Source organism: Sardina pilchardus, chromosome 3 (assembly GCF_963854185.1).
Source record: "Sardina pilchardus chromosome 3, fSarPil1.1, whole genome shotgun sequence".
NCBI lineage: Eukaryota > Metazoa > Chordata > Actinopteri > Clupeiformes > Clupeidae > Sardina > Sardina pilchardus.
Genome location: NC_084996.1, coordinates 7,168,369 through 7,188,368, shown reverse-complemented (window position 1 = coordinate 7,188,368; position 20,000 = coordinate 7,168,369). Strand labels below are relative to the sequence as shown.

Here is a 20,000-nt window from a genome sequence, read left to right as displayed (position 1 = left end):
CATTTAGATGCAAAGGTGGGAGGCGGGCGTGGGAGCCACCAGAGTCAATTGCTGTCAGTAATAAAAGAGTGGCTGTAAGAAGGCATACCCCGTCCTACACACATACACACATACACACACACACACACTTACACACACACACACACACACACACACACACACACACACAAACACAAATACACACAACCACACACACACACACACACACACACACACACACTCACACACACACACACGCACACGCACACGCACACGCACACGCACACGCACACGCACACGCACACACACACACACACAGATAAAAGTACGCATTTGAGAGCACCTGACGAAAACTCCATATCAGCTCAGTCTCATACGGCGCCGTTTTGGCCGAAGGTGGAGCGGAGGAGGTCACATTTACAACAGCGGATCAATAGGCAGAGGGTGGAAAAAAGGCTGCTCTTTCATCCCACCCATTGATCCAATCAGTCACTTAGTCATCTGTGGCGACCTCACCAGCGCTATACGTCCTCCTGCTCCACATGTAGGTGAGATGAAAGATAGAAACCTACCACAGAGCCAGATCTACGCCAGGCTTCAGAAACTCACTTTGACTGTTTCCAGGAAAAAAAACCCAAAACAAACTGGATTGGCAATGAAATCCAGGGGGCGAAAAGCTGACCCCATTCTATTATCATGTAAGCTTGCTTGTGTCATATGTTTACATTGAGTCACTGGGTGGATGATTTCATCCACGGAAGCATAGAACATGCAATACAGGAAGGCATGTATATGTGTGTGTGTAATGTGTATATATGTTGTCACATGCATTTCTGCCCTGAGGCAGAAAGAGCCGAGGCACCCGGCGAGGCCTCCCCCTTGGGACGGACAAATTGATGTCTCTGTCACTGAACACCGGGGACGAGTAGTCACCTGGGAACCTGAGAGCATCAGGCCAATGATGTCACCCGTTCAACCTTGAAGCCCCCGACCCCAGCCCAGCCCCAGTGCACTGGTGGGCCGCAGTATGACTTCATGTTATGACATACTATGCCGGGTTTCATATGGAGCGGCTGTGCGTGACTATTGGTCGGGTGCTCATGGAGGCAAACCAAAAAAGGAAGATCTGTCACTTCCCCACCCCAGTGAAATGAGAAGGACATGAAACAGCCTTCGGCTATTATGATGTCGCACAAATGCACACACACACAGACACACATACAGTACGCTCAGAAAGGGAGACACACTGACATACACACACAAACACAGATGCACACCCTGTACAGATCCTGCCATTACAGTTTTTCTTGATTGCTTTACGTAATGCTTGTGTCAACTCTCAAATCACGTTGTCAAAACACTTAGCACGCAGGTCTAAACAGAATCACTCTGGCCAAAATTACACATATTTCTGGCAAAAGACGTTAACACACTCAAACTCTCCAAAGACGTCAACACTTTAGCAGCAAAGGGCAAATTATGCCTTCAAACAACACAACTTGTAGTCAAATCACTGTTCAATCAATCATTACACACTGCACAACAAAATGCAAAACAGTTTCAGTTTCAGCCTTCGCTATGTCTGCGCCATATATTTGACATTTTTTCATAAAAATAAATTGTATTCATTCCTTCCAATCTGTAAATGCCATTGACATGTAACCTACAGTAAGCACCTACTGTAGATAAGACACATTTCAATAAATTACAAGTTGTCCTTTTTTTAAATTCGAAATAGGCCTACAGTAAATACCTAGACTTGTTCAGCTTTTGTACTGTTCTCTTCATCAAATAGGCAATACAGTACTTTGTCTAAATGTGCCTATAAGATCCATACTTAATACTAAATAGCAACACAGAAAAGATGTCTCTATCTCTTATGGATAATGAATGATTGCTGATTGACGAAAGGAGTTTCACACAGACGTGTCAGAGACTCAGAGAGTTATTCAAGGAATCTCTATCACCTGTGAATATATGTTTTCCTTTTGTTTACAGTAACACAAGGAAAACAATACAGTTTGGGGTCTTTGAATGACATCGGTGTTAACTGTTTTGCAAAAGGGTGTGAGAAATGTGTGAAACACATACAGTATACAGTAGAAACCACATACTGTATGTGGATTCACATAGAAATACCTATACTTTGAGCTTCAAACACCAATATGAAAGGGAAAAGATGAAAAATGCAAGTCACTAAATGGCCACAGTCATTTACACTATTCGATAGCCTTTTATCTACAGTTCAGTGCTAATTGCAGACATTGATCCACACCTACCAATCGATTCCAACATGACAAGAACCACAGCCTTATTTCCTTCTGTACTTATAATGAGGAAGAAAAAGAAAGAGTGAAAGAGTGTGTGCGTGTGTGTGTGTGTGTGTGTGTATGTGTGTGTGTGTGTGTTTGTATCTTTGTGTTGGAATGTGCATGTGTACTCGTATTTGGATGTGTGTGTGTGTGTGTGTGTTTGTATCGTTGTGTTGGAATGTGCATGTGTACTCATATTTGGATGTGTGTGTGTGTATGTGTGTGTGTGTGTGTGTGTGTGTGTGTGTGTGTGTGTGTGTGTGTGTGTGTGTGTGTGTGTGTAGTGTCACTAATGAAGATTTAGTGACAGAAAGAGCAGCTCAGCAGCACAGAAGACACTGACGGCCACAGCAGAGTGGAGCAGAGGCACTGGGCTGTGATGCGCTCGGAGCCCCAGCTCTAACTAGACAAGACACACACACACACACACACACACACACACACACACACACACACACACACACACACACACACACACACGAACACACACACACACACACACACACACACACACACACACACACACACACACACACACACACTCACACACACACACACACACACACACACACACACACACACACACACACACACACACACACACGAACACACACACACACACACACACACACACACACACACACACACACACACACACACACACACACACACACACACAAAAACACACACAAACACACACACACACACACACACACACACACAGTCAAGCAAGACACTGCCTACTGATTATGAGACAGGGAGAAGAGCAATGACTAACTCTGCTCAACTCACCCGGCGTCAACACTCTCTGCTCAGCTCACCCAGCGTCAACACTCCCACATAGTGTCGCGCCCAGCTGGAAGTAAGTGAGAAAAATGTACGCATATATTATTTTTAACCACTTTTTTTCCCCCCTTTTAGCTTGCCTACACCCTAGATCTTAAGCATGATGGTGAAGTGATTAGTGAGAGAGAGTACGTTCGTTAGCCCACTAACCTTTCCACTTGCAGCCCAAGCAGTTTCTCAGACGTGAGCCGAGGTCCCCAGGTGCCCATTTAACACACATTGCCGGGGAAAGGGGGCGATTACAGGGGGGAGCAGCTCGTTCATTCATGAGTGTCAGGCCTGCGTTTCCCGTGTACCCTCCCGTGTCTATCCTTGGGGACGAGCTTGCCTGCATCCTCCTGGCTCTGACAAGAGCAGTAAGACTTCAGTGCGGGAGTGTGTGTGTGTGTGTGTGTGTGTCCCATGTGACCGCTTCAGCAAGACATTCTGGTGGCTGCTTCTGACGGAAGATCCATTTTAGATGCCGACTGAAGAGAACGTTCTTACAACAGCCAGAATCAAACACAAAAAAAACACATGGGCTCCCTGGTGGGGCTTTAGTGAAGATTTAAGTGGAAACTGGAATGTGGAGAGTATCATGGCCATAAAATCACAGAGTGAGGAAATGAGCGCTCTACTGGGCTCCATGACTCTTTCCTCTCACTGAGAATCCTCAGTGGGTCTGTACACCGTGTCTTCATTAGTATATACAGACTCAAGACAAGTCTCTTGTTTGAGGCTACTGTAGGACATGTTTTTTTGTTTACAATTTGTGAAGTTTCAAGTTTAAATCAAAATCAAACTAGGAACAAATCGCTGGGACAACAGTGGAACGTCCTGTGACCCGATCCAATGGCCAGACGCTGAGTGCTGACTTCTGAGCGCTCGCTGCGGGAGACACCGGGGGGGGGGGGCAGAGCCATTAGGGCCTTGTTTACTCATGCTTGTGACCTCATCTAACCGGGACCAGGCCAGGCGTGGTCTCTACCCTCAGCTAGCCCAGTGCTGTGACATTGACAGTAACAAGCAATCAGGCACTCTCCTTGAACAAAACAAAACAAAACAGGGAAAAAAAATAAAAAAAATGCAAAGTTCACTTGTTACGTTAGTGGTATGGTCAGTGAAATATAATAAAAACAAGGCATACTCTCCAACCTCAGTAGGTTCCAAAACACTCAGTGTAGTTCTGCTCTACTCAGCCCATACTGTGATACAGTGCCTACAGTGAAACTACATTTTGTGGAGGGAGAGAAATAAATGCCCCCCCCGCCATTACCTGCAAGACTGATCACAGGACCTATCCTCCTTGACACGACCTCCCTGCCTCCTTACTGGAAGAGGCTGCGCTCTGGTCTGGGTGCAGTCTCGGTGTCAGAACACTGCCACTGCTCTGTCTCTGGCGGGTGCTGAGCTGGCACTCGTTTCTATTACACGCGTCCTCCACAGAGACCCGGTGGGAAGAGTGGAGCACAACTAAAGGACACACGGCCAGCAAGGTCAAGAGCCCAAACCACGGTGACGCTGTACACCAGGGAAGCGCCAGGACCGCTGGCGGCCATTTTGTTCCATTTGTTTTGTTCTTGTCATTTTGTACTCAATACCACAATGATTATTTGACACCAAGGCCAATTGATAGTCCAGGCAATAAAAGACCTTCTACGTTCTGGTCCGTTGCTGTGGTGACTGATTGCTTTTTTGGCAAAAAATTTCGCCAAGAAATACTCAAGGTACATTGTGTGTGTGTGTGTGTGTGTGTGTGTGTACAGTGTGTGTGTCATGTCTTACTACACTGTACTGTAAGAAAAACAGAGTGAGAGAATGAATGAGAACGAATGAGAATGAGAGAGAACATTATTGGTAGACCCATCTGTAGAAAGGTAATTTTTTTCTCTCAGGGCCGAATCCTCTGTTCGCCACACAGCAGAGGCCATTAGCACGGCCTCACAGTTGCAGGTGTCAGATTGACACCTTCCCCCCACACTGCTCTCCTCACGACATCTCCATGTCCATGACAAGACAACACAGACACAGACATGACCCCGACACTACTGGACGTGGGCCAGACGAGCCCACATTAATTAGTTGGTCTCTCAGCATACACAGTGAACCGTTGCATAAAGATGGTTCGTTCTCAGGCACCGCATTATTCCTTACAGAGGAATTCCAGAAGTTTTCAACTTGAACCCTATTTGTAAAGATACTTATATTAAGGACAAATCAATGAAAATTGTACTGTATTCGCTAGTTAAGAGGATGAGCATATGGGGATACTGTAGGTTAATATAAAACACTTATAGAGGGTATACAGGGTATACAGGCAGGTGTATACAGGTGTATCTCTATAGGATCCTGTACATACTGGCTGGCACATGATGAGAACCAGATGTTCCCTTACGAATGTATTGCCAGAATTAGCAAGCTAGCTAGTTTAAAGCAGAACTAAGTGTCCTACCCGAACACAGAAAGTTGCTCGGTCGGTAATCGCCTATAGAGGGCCGCTCAGACAATACCAGAGGTGCCGTTTGTCATGTTATGAGGTTATGTGCCATCAAAATGACGAATATGTTGTAGCTAGGTAAAAAAAATGTTAAGTGTGCCTTTAATTGATCTCCATCATCTTTGTCCCTAATGAAAGTCTTACATCTAACAATATGATACTGATCTGAAAAATATATTTGCAAGTCCCCTTTAAGAGTTCTGTGTGTGCAGCAGGGGTGATGAATACCAGAATATTCCAGCAACCTGCTACAAGCTGCAGCCACACACTTCCATCTAATTCCCAGCCATGCCTTTTTACTTCCGGAAGGCTTCCCTAAAACGCAGGGATTTATTTTGCCCCAGTGAGTAATTCTGGCAACCTAGATTTCTGCTGCGATGAGCATGTTCGCATGGTGTGGTTTCTGACTACAAGGGCTGGTTGCTATTAACGTCCTGGACCAGAAATGGACACATTTGTATCTTCTCCTGAGACTCTTTAGCCTTGCAACACATCAAAGAACCTGTCAGAGATTGTGCAATAAGATTTTAGTGCTTGTATCCCAGTTGGACGCTCATTTTTTGAATGCAAACCATTACTGTTTCTCAGCTGCACATGATGACACATTGATCACGCAAAACCTAAAGAAGCCAAGAGGAAATTCAATTCAGTGTCCTGATTCACAAGCTTGGCCTCCCCTCCTCTGTGGTCAGGGGGAAAAAAAGAAAGTCTCCCCACTGGTACAGGTGGTGAGGTCTGATGTCAGTCCATGTGGTCAAACCAAGAGGCCACTGTGGTCAGGATCAATGCTAATCCCATCAGCTCCGATCACAGTGTTTGCAGTGTCCAGCGAGCTCCGCTGCGCACAGTGGTTCAGAAGAGCACGACCCACAGAGCCAGAACACAGGGAACCATAAAGAGACCAGCCAAGTTCCACAGTTACAGTTCTAACTTTAGAACAGAACACATTCTATTGGTCAAGAATTCAAAATTAGATTTTTAATACGCTTAGATAACGATAATGTCAGGCACTTAACTGTCACTAACGTGCCAAAAAAGATGTGAAAAGAAGTTGATTTGTACTGTATGCATGAACTGATATGGCTCTGACTGAAAATTGAGGGAAGATACTGTATGCCTGTTTTTTTCTGACTTTTAAATAAAAGCAGTACTGGTACTGTAGCAGTTTTTTTCCATCGGGGAAAACCCCCAGACATAACGGTAGCAATACCACCTTTCCTCAGTTGTTCTTGTTTCTTCTCCTTTAAATGTTCCCTCTATCCCTCTATCTCTGCTTCACTCCATCACTTCACTTGTTTATGAGCAGCTGCTACAGCATTGATTTTGTTTGTGATAACATAACACACAAATAAATAGGCATGGCATATTTGGGTGTAAAATCATTGCCCTGCATCTCTCTGATTCATGACGCCCCATTAGCATGGATTTATTAGCGCTACATTTTTGCTGCTTTTTTTTTTCAGCTGATGGTTCATTGATTCCATTCAATTGCATCTGCAATTAAATCATTTCCCATTAAACGGCGGGTTCCGCAAATTATAGTTCGAGGAGGGCGGTGACATTGACATGTTTTTGATTACAGAATCATCTGCAGGTGTGAGCATTCAATGTAATATGAATAAGGGCAGTGCTGTACCACTCTGCTAACTGGCCAAATCAGTGTTTGCACTGTGCTCTCCGACATATGCTTGCCATCTGCCCTGCAGTTCCTCTGAGGAAGATTTAGAAATGGGCTAACTATTAAGTTAACATATAAATACCCTCCCATGTTTGATAGTAATAGTGAAGCAATTAGGGTAGTGCTACAAATCCCTCTTTATCTATTTACAGTTGAGATGATACATTTCTAAATATTCACATTAATTGACTGACAGCTCTAAATTATTTATAAACAAACAAAAGCTGGATTAAAGCATTACCAAGCATGGCCAATTTCCGAGTCAATGAATGTGAATGCTTTCATTCTGTGAGTCCCTCCAGCCATTAAGCAGTTTGCAGCTAAAGTACAGATTCACTAAACCACCCACTCTCAGCTCCACGGTGGCGACCCACACACACAGACACACACACACACACACACACACACACACACACACACAGAGGGAGAGAGACTCCACACTAATCGTCTCTCACTGCCTAATACAATTGCGTTTGCCTCAGCTCGCTCATGCTCACTCTCTCGCTTTCTCTCTCCGTCTCTCTGTCTGTCTGTCTCTCTCCCTCTCTCTCTCTCTCTCTCTCTCTCTCTCTCTCTCTCTCTCTCTCTCTCTCTCTCTCTCTCTCTCACACACACACACACACACACACACACACACACACACACACACACAAATAAACACAAAAAGATGAACACCTAAGACAGACAGAGCATTCATAATGTATGCTGCATCCCTTTTCTCTCTCTCTCTCTTTCTCTCTCTCTCTCTCTCTCTCTCTCTCTCTCTCTGCCTCTCCCTCCCTCACACTTTTTCGGCCTCTCTCTTTTCGGCACAAGCAGTGCGCGAGCTTCAAAACCTGCCACAGCAGCTCCACTCTAGTTCAGCAATGAGCCGCGTAAATCCTCTTCAGCCCTGCTGAGTCGGAGTCGGAGTCTGTCAGGCTAAACAACTGGAGATGAGACAACCTGGGCCTCTTAACAGGCCTCGCTTCCTTCACTGCCCTTCCCAGGCTGAGGGCCTTCTCACTGGGCCTGGCAGAGCCCAGAGAGGGGCGTGGGAGGGCAAGAGCCTGGAAGATGGGGAAACTGAATTATGCAGCGCTGAGAGATAAAGATTCTGCTGTCTCATTCCTCTGTGCCTTATGCTGGTGTGGTTTACAGGTGCAGTAAATAGAATTTGTTATCAAATAATGGCCATGCATGAGGATTATGATGCTGTAACTCAGTGTTCCATAATATTACTGTGCGCTTCTGCTACTGCTATTATCAAATATAAAGCAGCAGAGGAGGCATAGAGGGAGTTGGGTTGTGGATATATGAGAAAAGCGGAGGGACAAAGTGGGTCCTTTCAAGAACCAGTTCAGTTCAGGTCAGTTGAGTTCAGCACAGTTTAGCGGCCTGGTTTTCCAAAAGCATGGCAAACCCAAGCAGTTCATAGAATAGCGTACACAAATCATTGTACTATTTCAGAGCATTTCCCAAAGCATCTGACTTAATTAGTGCTGCGCTGTTTTCAAGGACAGCATCTGCTAAGTACTACTTAAGAGCAGGGAATGCCTGTGCACTTTACAAGCTTGTTTGGGAAATGAGTATAAAAAATGAATGACGATTCATAGAATCACTCAAAGAGAACAGTCCTTATCACTAGGTCCATTGTTATTGGGAGATGAGGAGCAGTTTAGTTTACACGTCAATTCAGTTCAGTTCAATTCAGTTTGGTGCAATTCAGCCCAGCACAGTTTAACTCAGTTAAGTGCTTCTTAGTGATATTAGAAGGAAAATCGTACAACCAAGAAACAACACCGAGGCAAAGATTCTAAGATTCTATTCTAGAGCGCTCCACTCCTCTCTAAAATCTTTGGTATAAATAATATAGTATTCATTACAGGAGATTCTCAAAACACTGAAAACATCTCTCTAGAACATCAATAAACAACACTGAACTCACATAACTCTTCACATCTCAAGTGAATGCACCACCTTTCATTTTAATGGCTGCAACCAAGTGCATAGACACTTTTTTCTCATCGATGACAGCCTACAATAACAGCCTAATAAAAGATTTAAGTAAGGCCATGGGGCATGCTTTCTATGATGACAAACAATACTGCACAGTTAGCAGTGCTGTTCCAACAATGCCCATGTTGATTGCGTTGATGTTAAACTATATGAACTTTGTGTTTTATTTGGAATTGAGTAAAAAACGACATGTCATGTAAGGAGGGTTTTACCTTCTACATACAGAAGTGGAGTGACTGACAGCTGTCAATCAATCCTATGGGCTCCTGCTCAACTTTGTTTAGAGACCATCATTTAATTTAACTGCTGGTCACACCATTCGAAAATCAGCAGTGAATGAAAGTTCCCCAAAACCCATTCTCAAAGTAAACTGAGACATGAGAAGCGGTCTGTTAGCCAAGCTAGACGCCAAGTGTACTACAAGCTAATTCTCTTTGCAGTATTGCTGTCCCACTGCCAACACTGCATAAGGATGTCCTCATTCTACACTACGGAGGAGAAAAAAAAAAAGCCAGCTGCTTTAAGCCAACCTCCCTGTGTCGTTTCTTAACCAGCTCAGTGAAGTTTGGAAGCAGTCGCTGGCAGCCCACAGTCGCTGCATCAAAGAGCTGAGGGAACACACGTCGGAGGAGCGGCGACTGCACAGCACAAAGACCCAATTTGGTGCAATTCATTATTCTAATGCAATCGTGTGTGTGTGTGTGTGTGTGTGTGTGTGTGTGTGAGAGAGAGAGGAGTGGAAGAGCCCCCGTCTGTCGCCACCAAAGTGGAGTGGAGACGGCGAGGGGAGAAGCACAGCTGGAGTGGGAATCCTTTAGACGGTGTGTGTGTGTGTGTGTGTGTGTGTGTGTGTGTGTGTGTGTATGTGTGTGTGCATGTTTGTGTGCGTGCGTGCATGCGTGTGTGTGAGTGTGTGTGTGTGTGTGTGTGTGTGTGTGTGTGTGAGTGTGTGTGTGTGTGTGTGTGTATGGTTGCGTGTGTGTGTCTGTACATGTGTGTATGGGTGATTCTGTTTCGTGCCTTGGGTTCTTATCTTGATAAAAAAACACGTTGATCTCCACAGGGAGCTGAATCCTTTTGGAGTCACTTCTCTCCAGGGAGCCATTAGCTTTATAGTCGTGTGTCTATGGGTGTGTGTATGTCCTTGCGTTGTCTTTCTAGTGATCTTTTACTTGTTCAAACTCTTCCTCTGACTCTATCTAGCTCCCAAATTCTCCCCCTCACCCTTTTCACATATCCAGTCCTGCTCTCCAGGGGACTCTGTGCAGGCAGCATCAAGACAGTGGCAGACTGAACTCATAAGATAGCACCTCTCAGAACAGACTGTCAGACCCATACAGCAGGGGAGAGATGGGCAGAGTACAGCACAAAGGATGCCTCACACCCGCGCCAATACTGGAATCCTTAAATGAAGTGCAGAACACAGAGACACACGCAGACACACAGACAGGCACAGACACACACACACACACACACACACACACACACACACACACACACCTCCTCACCTGTGTCATGTGCCCTAAGGAGGAAACATTTTACATCTTCCTCTCTCTCTCTCACTCACTCACTCACTCACACACAAACACTGTCACACACACACACACACACACACACACACACACACACACACACACGCACACACACACACACACACACACACACACACACATCCAGGTATTATATATAGCCTCATTAGTTAGACAGGTTGACATGCTTTGCCTTAGGCTGGCAGTGCGGAGTTGTTTCCAGCTGCTCCACTTCTGGACCTGTCACGGTGTCCTTTACCTGATTACCCATGTTTGTGTGCACTGAACAGTGTGTGTGTGTGTGTGTGTGTGTGTGTGTGTGTGTGTGTGTGTGTGTGTGTGTGCATATCTGTATGTGTGGATCTGTGTATGTGTGTGTGTGTGTGTTTGCATGCGAGAAGGAGAGGGTCTAAGGGGCATGGGGACATGTGAGTATGCTGCAGTAGGTTCCATTTATAAGCCTTAGCTATGCCAGCTATGCAGGTCCACATACATGAACACACACACTCACTCACACACACACACCACAAATGGGGACTTACTGGAGGTGTTGTAGCGCACACCGTTGAGAAACTCGGGACATGGCAGCGCCACCACCCCAGCACTGCTTCTGGGCCAGCAGGTACCGATGCCATCTATAGAGGTGTCACAGTACACACCTGTGAGAGAGACAGAGAGAGAGAGAGAGAGAGAGAGAGAGAGAAATCATCATAACATCATTTATAGCATTACACTGACAACAATACCCTCAACCACAAGGTTATACAGTATATAAGGCATACTGTACATCCCCCCATTACTGTAACTAGAAAGAGAGAGACAAAGATATAAAGAGGGGGATAAGAGAAAGTGAGAAAGAGATATAGAGTGGGATATAACACAGAGAAAGAGGAGAGGAGTGAAAGAGTACATGTAGACAGAGAAAAAAGAGGGGAGTGAGTGACAGACAGTGTGAGAGAGATAAAGAGATTGTAACAGAAGGAGAGAAATAGTGCCATATGCAGAGAGGGTGTATACCTCACACAGAGTCACAGGAGCCCAATGGATTGGAAAGGGACTGTGATTGTGTGGGGAAATAGTGAATGGAAACACCTATTTTTATGTTTATCTATTTTTAAATGCAAAACAAGAGACACATGAACCAAACCATGAAACAACGTATGTAGGTGGATGTGTGTGTGTGTGTGCCTGCGAAACTCTCATGGGGATTTGCAGGTGAATAGAGTTCTGGTAATGAACTTGCTAATGTAATCCTAAACCCAGTTCATCATGTTTCCTGCAGACACCCCCAGGTCAGGGCACAGCCCAGCCGTACACACGAGCCTCCCTGTGTGTCCCAGATCGGATCATCGCCACCCTCCCACACGGACACTCACGCTCCTGGTCCAGCTCTTTGTGATTCAGTTAATACTCTCCAAACTCAATCATCTCACCAGCACTTGGTCTGTATCACTTGCACATGTTTTGTGTTTGTGTTTGTGTTTGTGTTTGTGTTTGTATCTGGAGGTTGGCTCAGATGGCTTGTTGACACGCATTCCTTTCAAAACAGGAAATGAGGCGACTTCATCACCGCGCAACACTGTCACACAAAAGTGTGACCAGATATCATCAATACATCATCAAACAGCAACAGTCCATGGCCGATACTCTTGAAAAGATTCTCTAAACCATCATAATAACTTTGCAATACACCACAAATAAACGAGTCTCAGGAAGTTTGTACCAGCAGCTGTAGTCAATCATTTTTTCCCCTCTTCCCTTTCTCTCCCCTTAGATAAATAAACAAGATGGTGAAATTCTGTATACGGATAAAAAACATCCTCCAAATAACCAAACTCTCCCGGTCCCCCCAGAGGCCTGGAGTAATGGATGATGGTCCGAGAACGAGGAAGCGGAAGAGAGAGAGGATGCATTTTTTATGATGGCGTCGGCTCAGTGCCTGGGATTATGACAACTCAAACAGGGCAGGGCAGGCCAGGCCAGTCAGCGCAGACAATGGGGGCTTTAGAGTACCGTAGACTTTAAGACAGACTGGAGTGGACGTACAGTACGCAATGCACTTCAGAGGGCAGCGCCTCCGGGACGGTCATCGCCATGGATACTCATCGGCACACAAACAAATGTAATCCATCCAACTGTCAGCTATTAAGCTGTATTGGAACAATCAATACCAAACCACAAATACATAATCTATTCATTTACTTTTCGTTCCAAATGGATCGCGAATTAATCACTGTCTTTGAGAATAGGAGCGTCCAATACGGTCTTTCCGGGCAGTGAACAGTCCTGGCTGGAGCCCAAAAAGGCGGCTAACTTTGGTTCTCTTACTACGCCACGGAGCTGGCCCTGATCTGGGCCAGAGGTGTTTGTGATGTGGAGAGGGGAGGAGAGGCAGATGGAAGGAGGCTGTTTCTGTGATTAATGTGTGACAGAGGAGATGATAGTAGGACACGAGCAGAGTGGAGAAGAGGGAGGGAGGAGAGGAACGAGAGGGATGAGGTGGAAGGAGAAGAGAAAAAGGGAGTATAGAGGGAAAGAGCGAACGAGTGAAGAAGAAAGGAGCAGGAGAGGTGAACGGATTAGAGGAGCGACGGCGAGGAAAAGGGAGGAAAGCAGGAGAGATGAATAGAGAGGAGGAGAGGGGAGGGCAGAAAAGAAGGACAGAATAGACTAGAACCTGAAGAGCAATAGAGAACTGAGGAGGAGAGTATCGGATGGATAGAGAAGTGGAGGCTTTATTCTTGACAGAGAGGAGGAGTTCAGAGGAGTTTAGTCGTGTCAGAGAAGGTCGGTGGAGAAGCGAGAGCAGGTGGAGGAAGAGGAGGAGAAGGAGGTGAAGGAGGAGGTGGAGGAGTGGAGGAGGAGTGGAGGATTTAGACGGTGGGTGATTTGTCTGTGACAGAGGTGACAGGAGGAGCTGAGCGGAAGGGTGGAGTTCTGTCTGCTCCGTCTGAAACTTTCATTTCAGAGAATTGCTTTTTATTTTTGGCAGAGTGTGTGTGTGTGTGTGTGTGTGTGTGTGTGTGTGTGTGTGTGTGTGTGTGTGTGTGTGTGTAGCCCCTTTCACATTCACCGAATTTAACGCTAAATCAGCCGAATTTAACGTTAAGGCTGTTCCTTTCACATTGACGACACGGGGTGGGGAGTCAACCCGCCTCGGCAATCCAACCCATCTCGGGGGGTAGTATCAGAGCCGAGCCGTGTTGAATATGAAAGGAACAGAGGTCAACCCCGCTATTAGGGGTGTGTGACTGATGACGTATTTGGCCAGGCAGGAGGTTAAAATACAGGAAACACACAAGAGACTAGGATAACTTTAGCTGCTGTGTCCATAGATATATATGTGTGTGTCCAACAATCACGTTTTTTATGCTGAGAGTGCCCTGAACCTCCTTTTCTCAGCACTTCGGTCAAGTGTTTATTGTTGCTAGGTTACCAAAACCGTCTGCTGCCAGCAGCACTTTTAGAAAGTTTGCCTAATGATAGCTAACTAGCCAACGAGCTAACTGTCAGAGCAGAAGTTGTTCAGGACTCAGCACACTGAAATATGACTTCGACAGACAAAAGGACCTTATTTGGCATTCAAATAACATAACAAGTGGCCCGCCATCATTTGGAAGCTAAACCACGTAGAACTAGCATGACAGTTGTGTTTATCAGTTTATCTCCGAGGTCCAAGGCAAGCTTAACGTCATTGTTCACTCCCAAATTGCGTGTGACGTGCTGCTAGGCAACGCCTCCCATAACTCGCCTCTGAAACCGGCTTCAGACAACCCCGGGACCAGAACACGTCTACCTTTCACATTGCGAAATCCCCTGAACCCGCTATTTCTTAAACGCTAATGTATCGTTTCTGAATGTGAAAGGGGCTTGTGTGTGTGTGTGTGTGTGTGTGTGCGTGTTTGTGTGTGTGTATCTGTGTTTGTGTTATTGAGTGTGGGTCTGTTTGCTTACTTGAAAGTTGTGAAAATAAAACTTTGTTGTTTATTTTGAATTGTCCTATCTGTGTGAGATAATGCACCACCTCTCTCTCTCTCTCTCTCTCTCTCTTTCTCTCTCTCCATGTATTGTAAGTATACACAGTATGTCGTCAATGTATTGTGTGGATGGTGTGAACAATGAACTTCTGTATTTGCAGATACCGGAGGTGCTTTGCTGGTGTGATGCAGGGTGGCTGTATGAATTATACATTTTGCATCGTCTGTGACATTAAGTGTAAGTGTGTGACATTAATGGTGGCTAAGGATTCATGCCTGCATGTCTGTCCTTGCTGCCAATGTCACGGTTTACTGCAAAGCAGGTTGCTCACAGTGTGCTCTATTTTAGCTTCAGTTGTTATTCTGGGTGTCTCAAGGGTCAGCGGTCATGGGGAATATTGTGTGTGTGTGTGTGTGTGTGTGTGTGAGAGAGAGAGAGTGAGTGTGAGTGTGTGTGTGTGTGTGTGTGTGTGTGTGTGTGTGTGTGTGTGTGTGTGTGTGCGTGTGTGTATCAGAGAGAAAGCCTGTCTGCATGTTTGTGTGTGAAAGTACATGTGCTAATCCCACAAAGCTGACGAATCGGGAATTTTCCATTCGGTAAAGGTGAAGCATGCACAGTTGTGTGAGAGAACAAAAGCTTTCACAAAAGCAATTTCAGTTGCTTTCAGAGGACCTTATGCTACACATAAGAAATCATTTCAGCCAAGACATGCCAATATATGAAAATCCTGTTTTAGAAAGCTGTTCTCTTGCATAGCATAACATCACTCAGCTGTTCACATAATTTACTGCCATCAGGCTTACCAACTTATTAGAGAATTCCCATTAAAGCAACATTTTGTATTTTAATAGAACAGCTTCAGATTCCCTTTGATGCTACACTGATTTACAATGCAGAGAACAGAGTCTGCAGCAATGCATATGCATGCTTGGAATGCAGAATATTGCATATAGCGCTGCTGCCGTGGGTTACGTAGGAGCAAGAGACTTCCCTTCAGTTTCCATCATGGAGGTCTTTAGGAGAGAGTCTCTAAGTGAACTTGCATGTCCAGAAGTCTACAATGTATTATTCATTAAGCTGTGAAGTCACGTTTGGGACATGGTGATACCATACTGTAAATGCCTTGGCAGATAGCAAAAAAAAAACCCTCTGAGCTGAAGTCTACTGCAGCTATTCATGTGCAGGCAATTTGTACAAGTTCAATGGAAGACAAGGCAGAGAATAACAACATATTGAGGATTGACAAAACAACAGCAGTCTCTTGATTACTTCATTTTTAGAAAGGCCGAGTGGCCATAAGCTTTGTCTAAATTGGGCTCTATTCATGTGTCGAGAACAAAACAATCTCTCCCGTAATTGTGTCAGTTTAGACAATTTCAACATTCATTTGACATTGTCTGAGAGCAAACACCTGTATGCCACCCACACAGACTATTCAAGCACACACTGACTGACACACAAACAGTAATGATTTGGATATAAACGCCTGCACAGATACACACACTTACGGATCTTAAAAAACAATCACGCTCTGCTTCCACATCCAACCCCCTAAGTACACACACACACACACACACACACACACACACACACACACAAACTAACATGCCCATTTGAGGATGCGTTGACACAGTGTTGATGAGCGGAAGAGTGAGCGAGACACACATTAATTCCTGGGCGGAAATGAAGTCGATCAGAGAGGCGGAGGAAGGAGGGCTCCCAGACGGACAGCACACGCATCTGTGCACATTTAACCCAACCTGACAGCTGATCAACAGCCAGGAAACAGCTGGCCCTGTCCATCAGGGAGAGGGGGGGACGGGGAGCAGAGAACAGAGAGAGAGAGGGAGAGAGAGAGAGAGAGAGAGAGGAGAGAGAGAGACCAAGAGAGAGAGGGGAGAGAGGAGAGAGAGCAGAGAGAGAAAGAGAGAAAAAGAAAGAGAGAGAGAACAGAGAGAGAGAGGGAGAGAGAGAGAGAGAGGAGAGAGAGACCAAGAGAGAGAGGGGAGAGAGAGCAGATAGAGAAAGAGAGAAAAAGAAAGAGAGAGAGAGAACAGAGAGGGAAGGGAGAGGAGAGCAGAGAGAGAGAGCGACAGACAGACAGAGGGAGAAAGAGAGAGAGAGGGGATGCACGGAGAGCGGAAGGAATAGAGATAGAAAGAAAAAGGTACATACAGGAAGACAAAACAGATAAAAGCACAGAAGGAAGATGAGAAAGTGACAAGAGAATGAGAGGGAGGTGAAGAAGAGATGAGGCAGAGGAGAAGAAAGATAAAGAAGTCACTCATAAGAGGGAAGGAGGAGGAGAGAAGAGATGTGGGCCAAGGGGAGGGAGAGATTTTAAGATGGACAGATGGGGAATGAGAAAGGAAGGGAAGGGGAACAGAGAGAGAGAGAGAGAGAGGGGGGGGAGAGGAAGGGATCAGGGAAGCGTGAGAAAACGAGCTGGGCCTCTGTTGGGTTTGGAGATGCATCCAGCAGATTTTGTTGACACTACTATCTGACACCGCACACGATAACACAAACTCAACTGTCCCATGAAGGGCCTATATGATCCCAAATACGCGCACCACCACCACCACCACGCAGACACGGACTGATATAATCCCGATAGCAACTGGGCGGAACGCAAAACAAACACAACAAATAAGATAAACAACAAACAAGAGAGGAAAAGCAACTACAACTGTGCCATGGCTCCCACCCAAATTCAAATGCGAGTGGGACGTCATGAAAGGAAAAGCGAAAGAGTGGACCGTGTTCAACACAAACAAGGGGATGACAGACTGTACAAGTAGGCTGTGGCTCTGGTCCAAGTCCACTGGACAGCAGTCCACTCTCTGGGCCACATGCACACACAGACACACAACAGGCGTGACCGTTGTCCTCTGGCAGGAAAACAAAACAACCTTATTAAGTCAAAGGCAGCTGTTGTCTTGTTGTTTTTGAAATAAATAATGAATAATCACAACTATGACGCCCCAGAAAGGACACAGTCGCCCTTCTGTATGCCAGTATATCATCCTATCATTTGCACTTGTACAGTACACCTATAGTATCAACGTGTAAGAGCAATAGTAGAAGGACTTATACAGTAAGAGCATAAAGTCATGGATGTTGTACATTTTCTCCACCTTTTTGACATTTCACAAAAATGTTACCCTCAGGTGGTCTTTATGGATACAAAGGTACAAGTGTGAATAATAGAACTAGCCCCAAATCCTTAAACTACATAACTGAAGAACATATCATCCCATACCATTGTCATTTCAATGGCATTTCACCACCATTTTACCTGGTTCTGTCAGTATGTGCTAATTGCTAAATAGCCTGAAGTGATGTTTCTTTTACACCCACCCTTGAACTAACTTTGTGTGAGCTATTTTCAAACTGCCATTTCACTGACAGCTACGTACCTTACTAACGTGAATCTACAGGTGCCTGTGGATGATCATTAGCTCCTTTAGCACTGAGAGTGCTGAAGTCAGTAACATTTCCTCGAGTTCAGTCCCTGCAGGGAGCAATGCTCTCAGTGGGACATCTTTAGTGGTGTAGCTCCTTGTTTAAAGGTCAGCTGAAATGAGCTCAGTAGACCTCTGCCCACGTTTAGAGGGCAGTGATTTCCCAAGACGGAGATTTGTATCCGTTGCCCACTCGTCCCACAAACAGAATCACCTCGTAATGCCACATTTTACAAGGGGGGTACACGGTGTGACCCAAAGGGCCTCTTTTTCTATTTAAGACTGTTGGGCCAGCATGTGGCATTTGTGAGAACACATAAAATAAATGAAAACAATAACTAAATGTGTCTTGAAGTTGGAAACAATTTGGAAAATAATTTTCAACAGCCTAAACCAATGCTTTCTATCTGTTTCTAAATGTTTCCCAGTTTTATTGTCGCGTTATGTCGCTTTGGACAAAAGCGTCTGCTAAAATCCCATAACCACAACTATAACCATTATATTCCATTCAAAATCTTGCATTGATGCATTGTATTCTGTTCCCTCCTTCTTTCTGCCACAATACTGTCCTGACCCTCACCAAGACTGTTTGGGCCTCGGCCTCGGTCCAGCCTCAGGAATGGACACAATAGAAGTCTGAGGAAGCAGATAACTCACCGGTGATGTTTGTGTGGCTCAGCGTCTGATTCAAAAGGGCCAAAGTGTGAGCTGAAAAATGAAGAAAAACACACACACACACACACACACACACACACACACACACACACACACATTGTTTCCATCAATTGCAGCACGTTTTATAAACAATAAAATTAGATTTTCCCTCCCCTTCTACTATATTATGGATGGCTTTCATTTACAGCGCAATGCTGTAGTCAGTAACTTTAGAGCTCAGTGCAGGCAAGTCCTCATGGATGAAGCCAATAAGGCAGGTAATAGTCTTTTTATTACTTTGTTGTCCGCTATAAAACCGGCAGTTCTTTCCAGCCATTTTGATACAGATACAGCCATGATATCAAACCAGCATCAGACCCCTCACCTGTGATGTCAGAGTGGCCGAGCGTCTGGTTCAAGAGGGCCAGTGTACGAGCTGGAAAACAGAAAAAACAAAAACACACATTATGCAAACACACACACACACACACACACACACACACAGAAAGAGAGAGAGAGGAACAGACAGAGAGAAAGAGAGAGAGGCAGAGAGAGAGAGAGAGATCAAGAGATAAATAACTGTGTTCATATCATCATCTGTTTCCTTAACAATTATGAATTCCACTCAGCACCATTTCAGAGTAAATCTATCCAGCAACGCAGCTTCCCTTTGATGCAACCCCCCAGCGACCAATCTTCAATGAACAGACAGTGTTTCATGTCCCAGAACAACTCTTGGAACAACATCTACAATCTCACGAAACAGAGGAGAAAAGAAGCGGAGACAATCCCCACACGTCCCCGACATGCTCCCATTACCCCACGACTTAGATCATACACGCCATAACAACCACCCGGGCCCGCGTGTCCCCTTCCATATTGGGGCTGTTCTGATGTCGAGATGCATTATTCAGAGATTGTTCAGCTGCGTTTTGGAGCCAGCGCTGGTGATCGTGGGGGACTCCCTTAACATCCGTTGTCATGACGTCCCTCCAGCCTATATCTCCGCTGGAGCAGGAGATCTCATCTTCCCATGTCTTTCCCGTTCCCCCCCAGAGAGCGAGTGTCGGACACTGTCAGGATATTTCA

At 45.4% G+C, this 20,000-nt stretch overlaps 1 protein-coding gene across 1 annotated transcript in view; it reads right to left on the bottom strand.

Annotated features, from left to right (window-relative positions):
- crhr1 (corticotropin releasing hormone receptor 1) overlaps positions 1 to 19,719 on the bottom strand; it is a 102,158-nt gene extending 82,439 nt beyond the window's left edge. Inside the window, exons 1-4 of the mRNA XM_062530878.1 lie at positions 19,671 to 19,719; positions 19,297 to 19,347; positions 18,915 to 18,974; positions 11,361 to 11,477 (exon numbers count right to left, since the gene is read on the bottom strand). Of these exons, the coding sequence (XP_062386862.1) occupies positions 11,361 to 11,477; positions 18,915 to 18,974; positions 19,297 to 19,347; positions 19,671 to 19,719 (277 nt within the window). The remainder of the gene's footprint in view (positions 1 to 11,360; positions 11,478 to 18,914; positions 18,975 to 19,296; positions 19,348 to 19,670) is intronic.
- Positions 19,720 to 20,000: the final 281 nt, after the last annotated feature.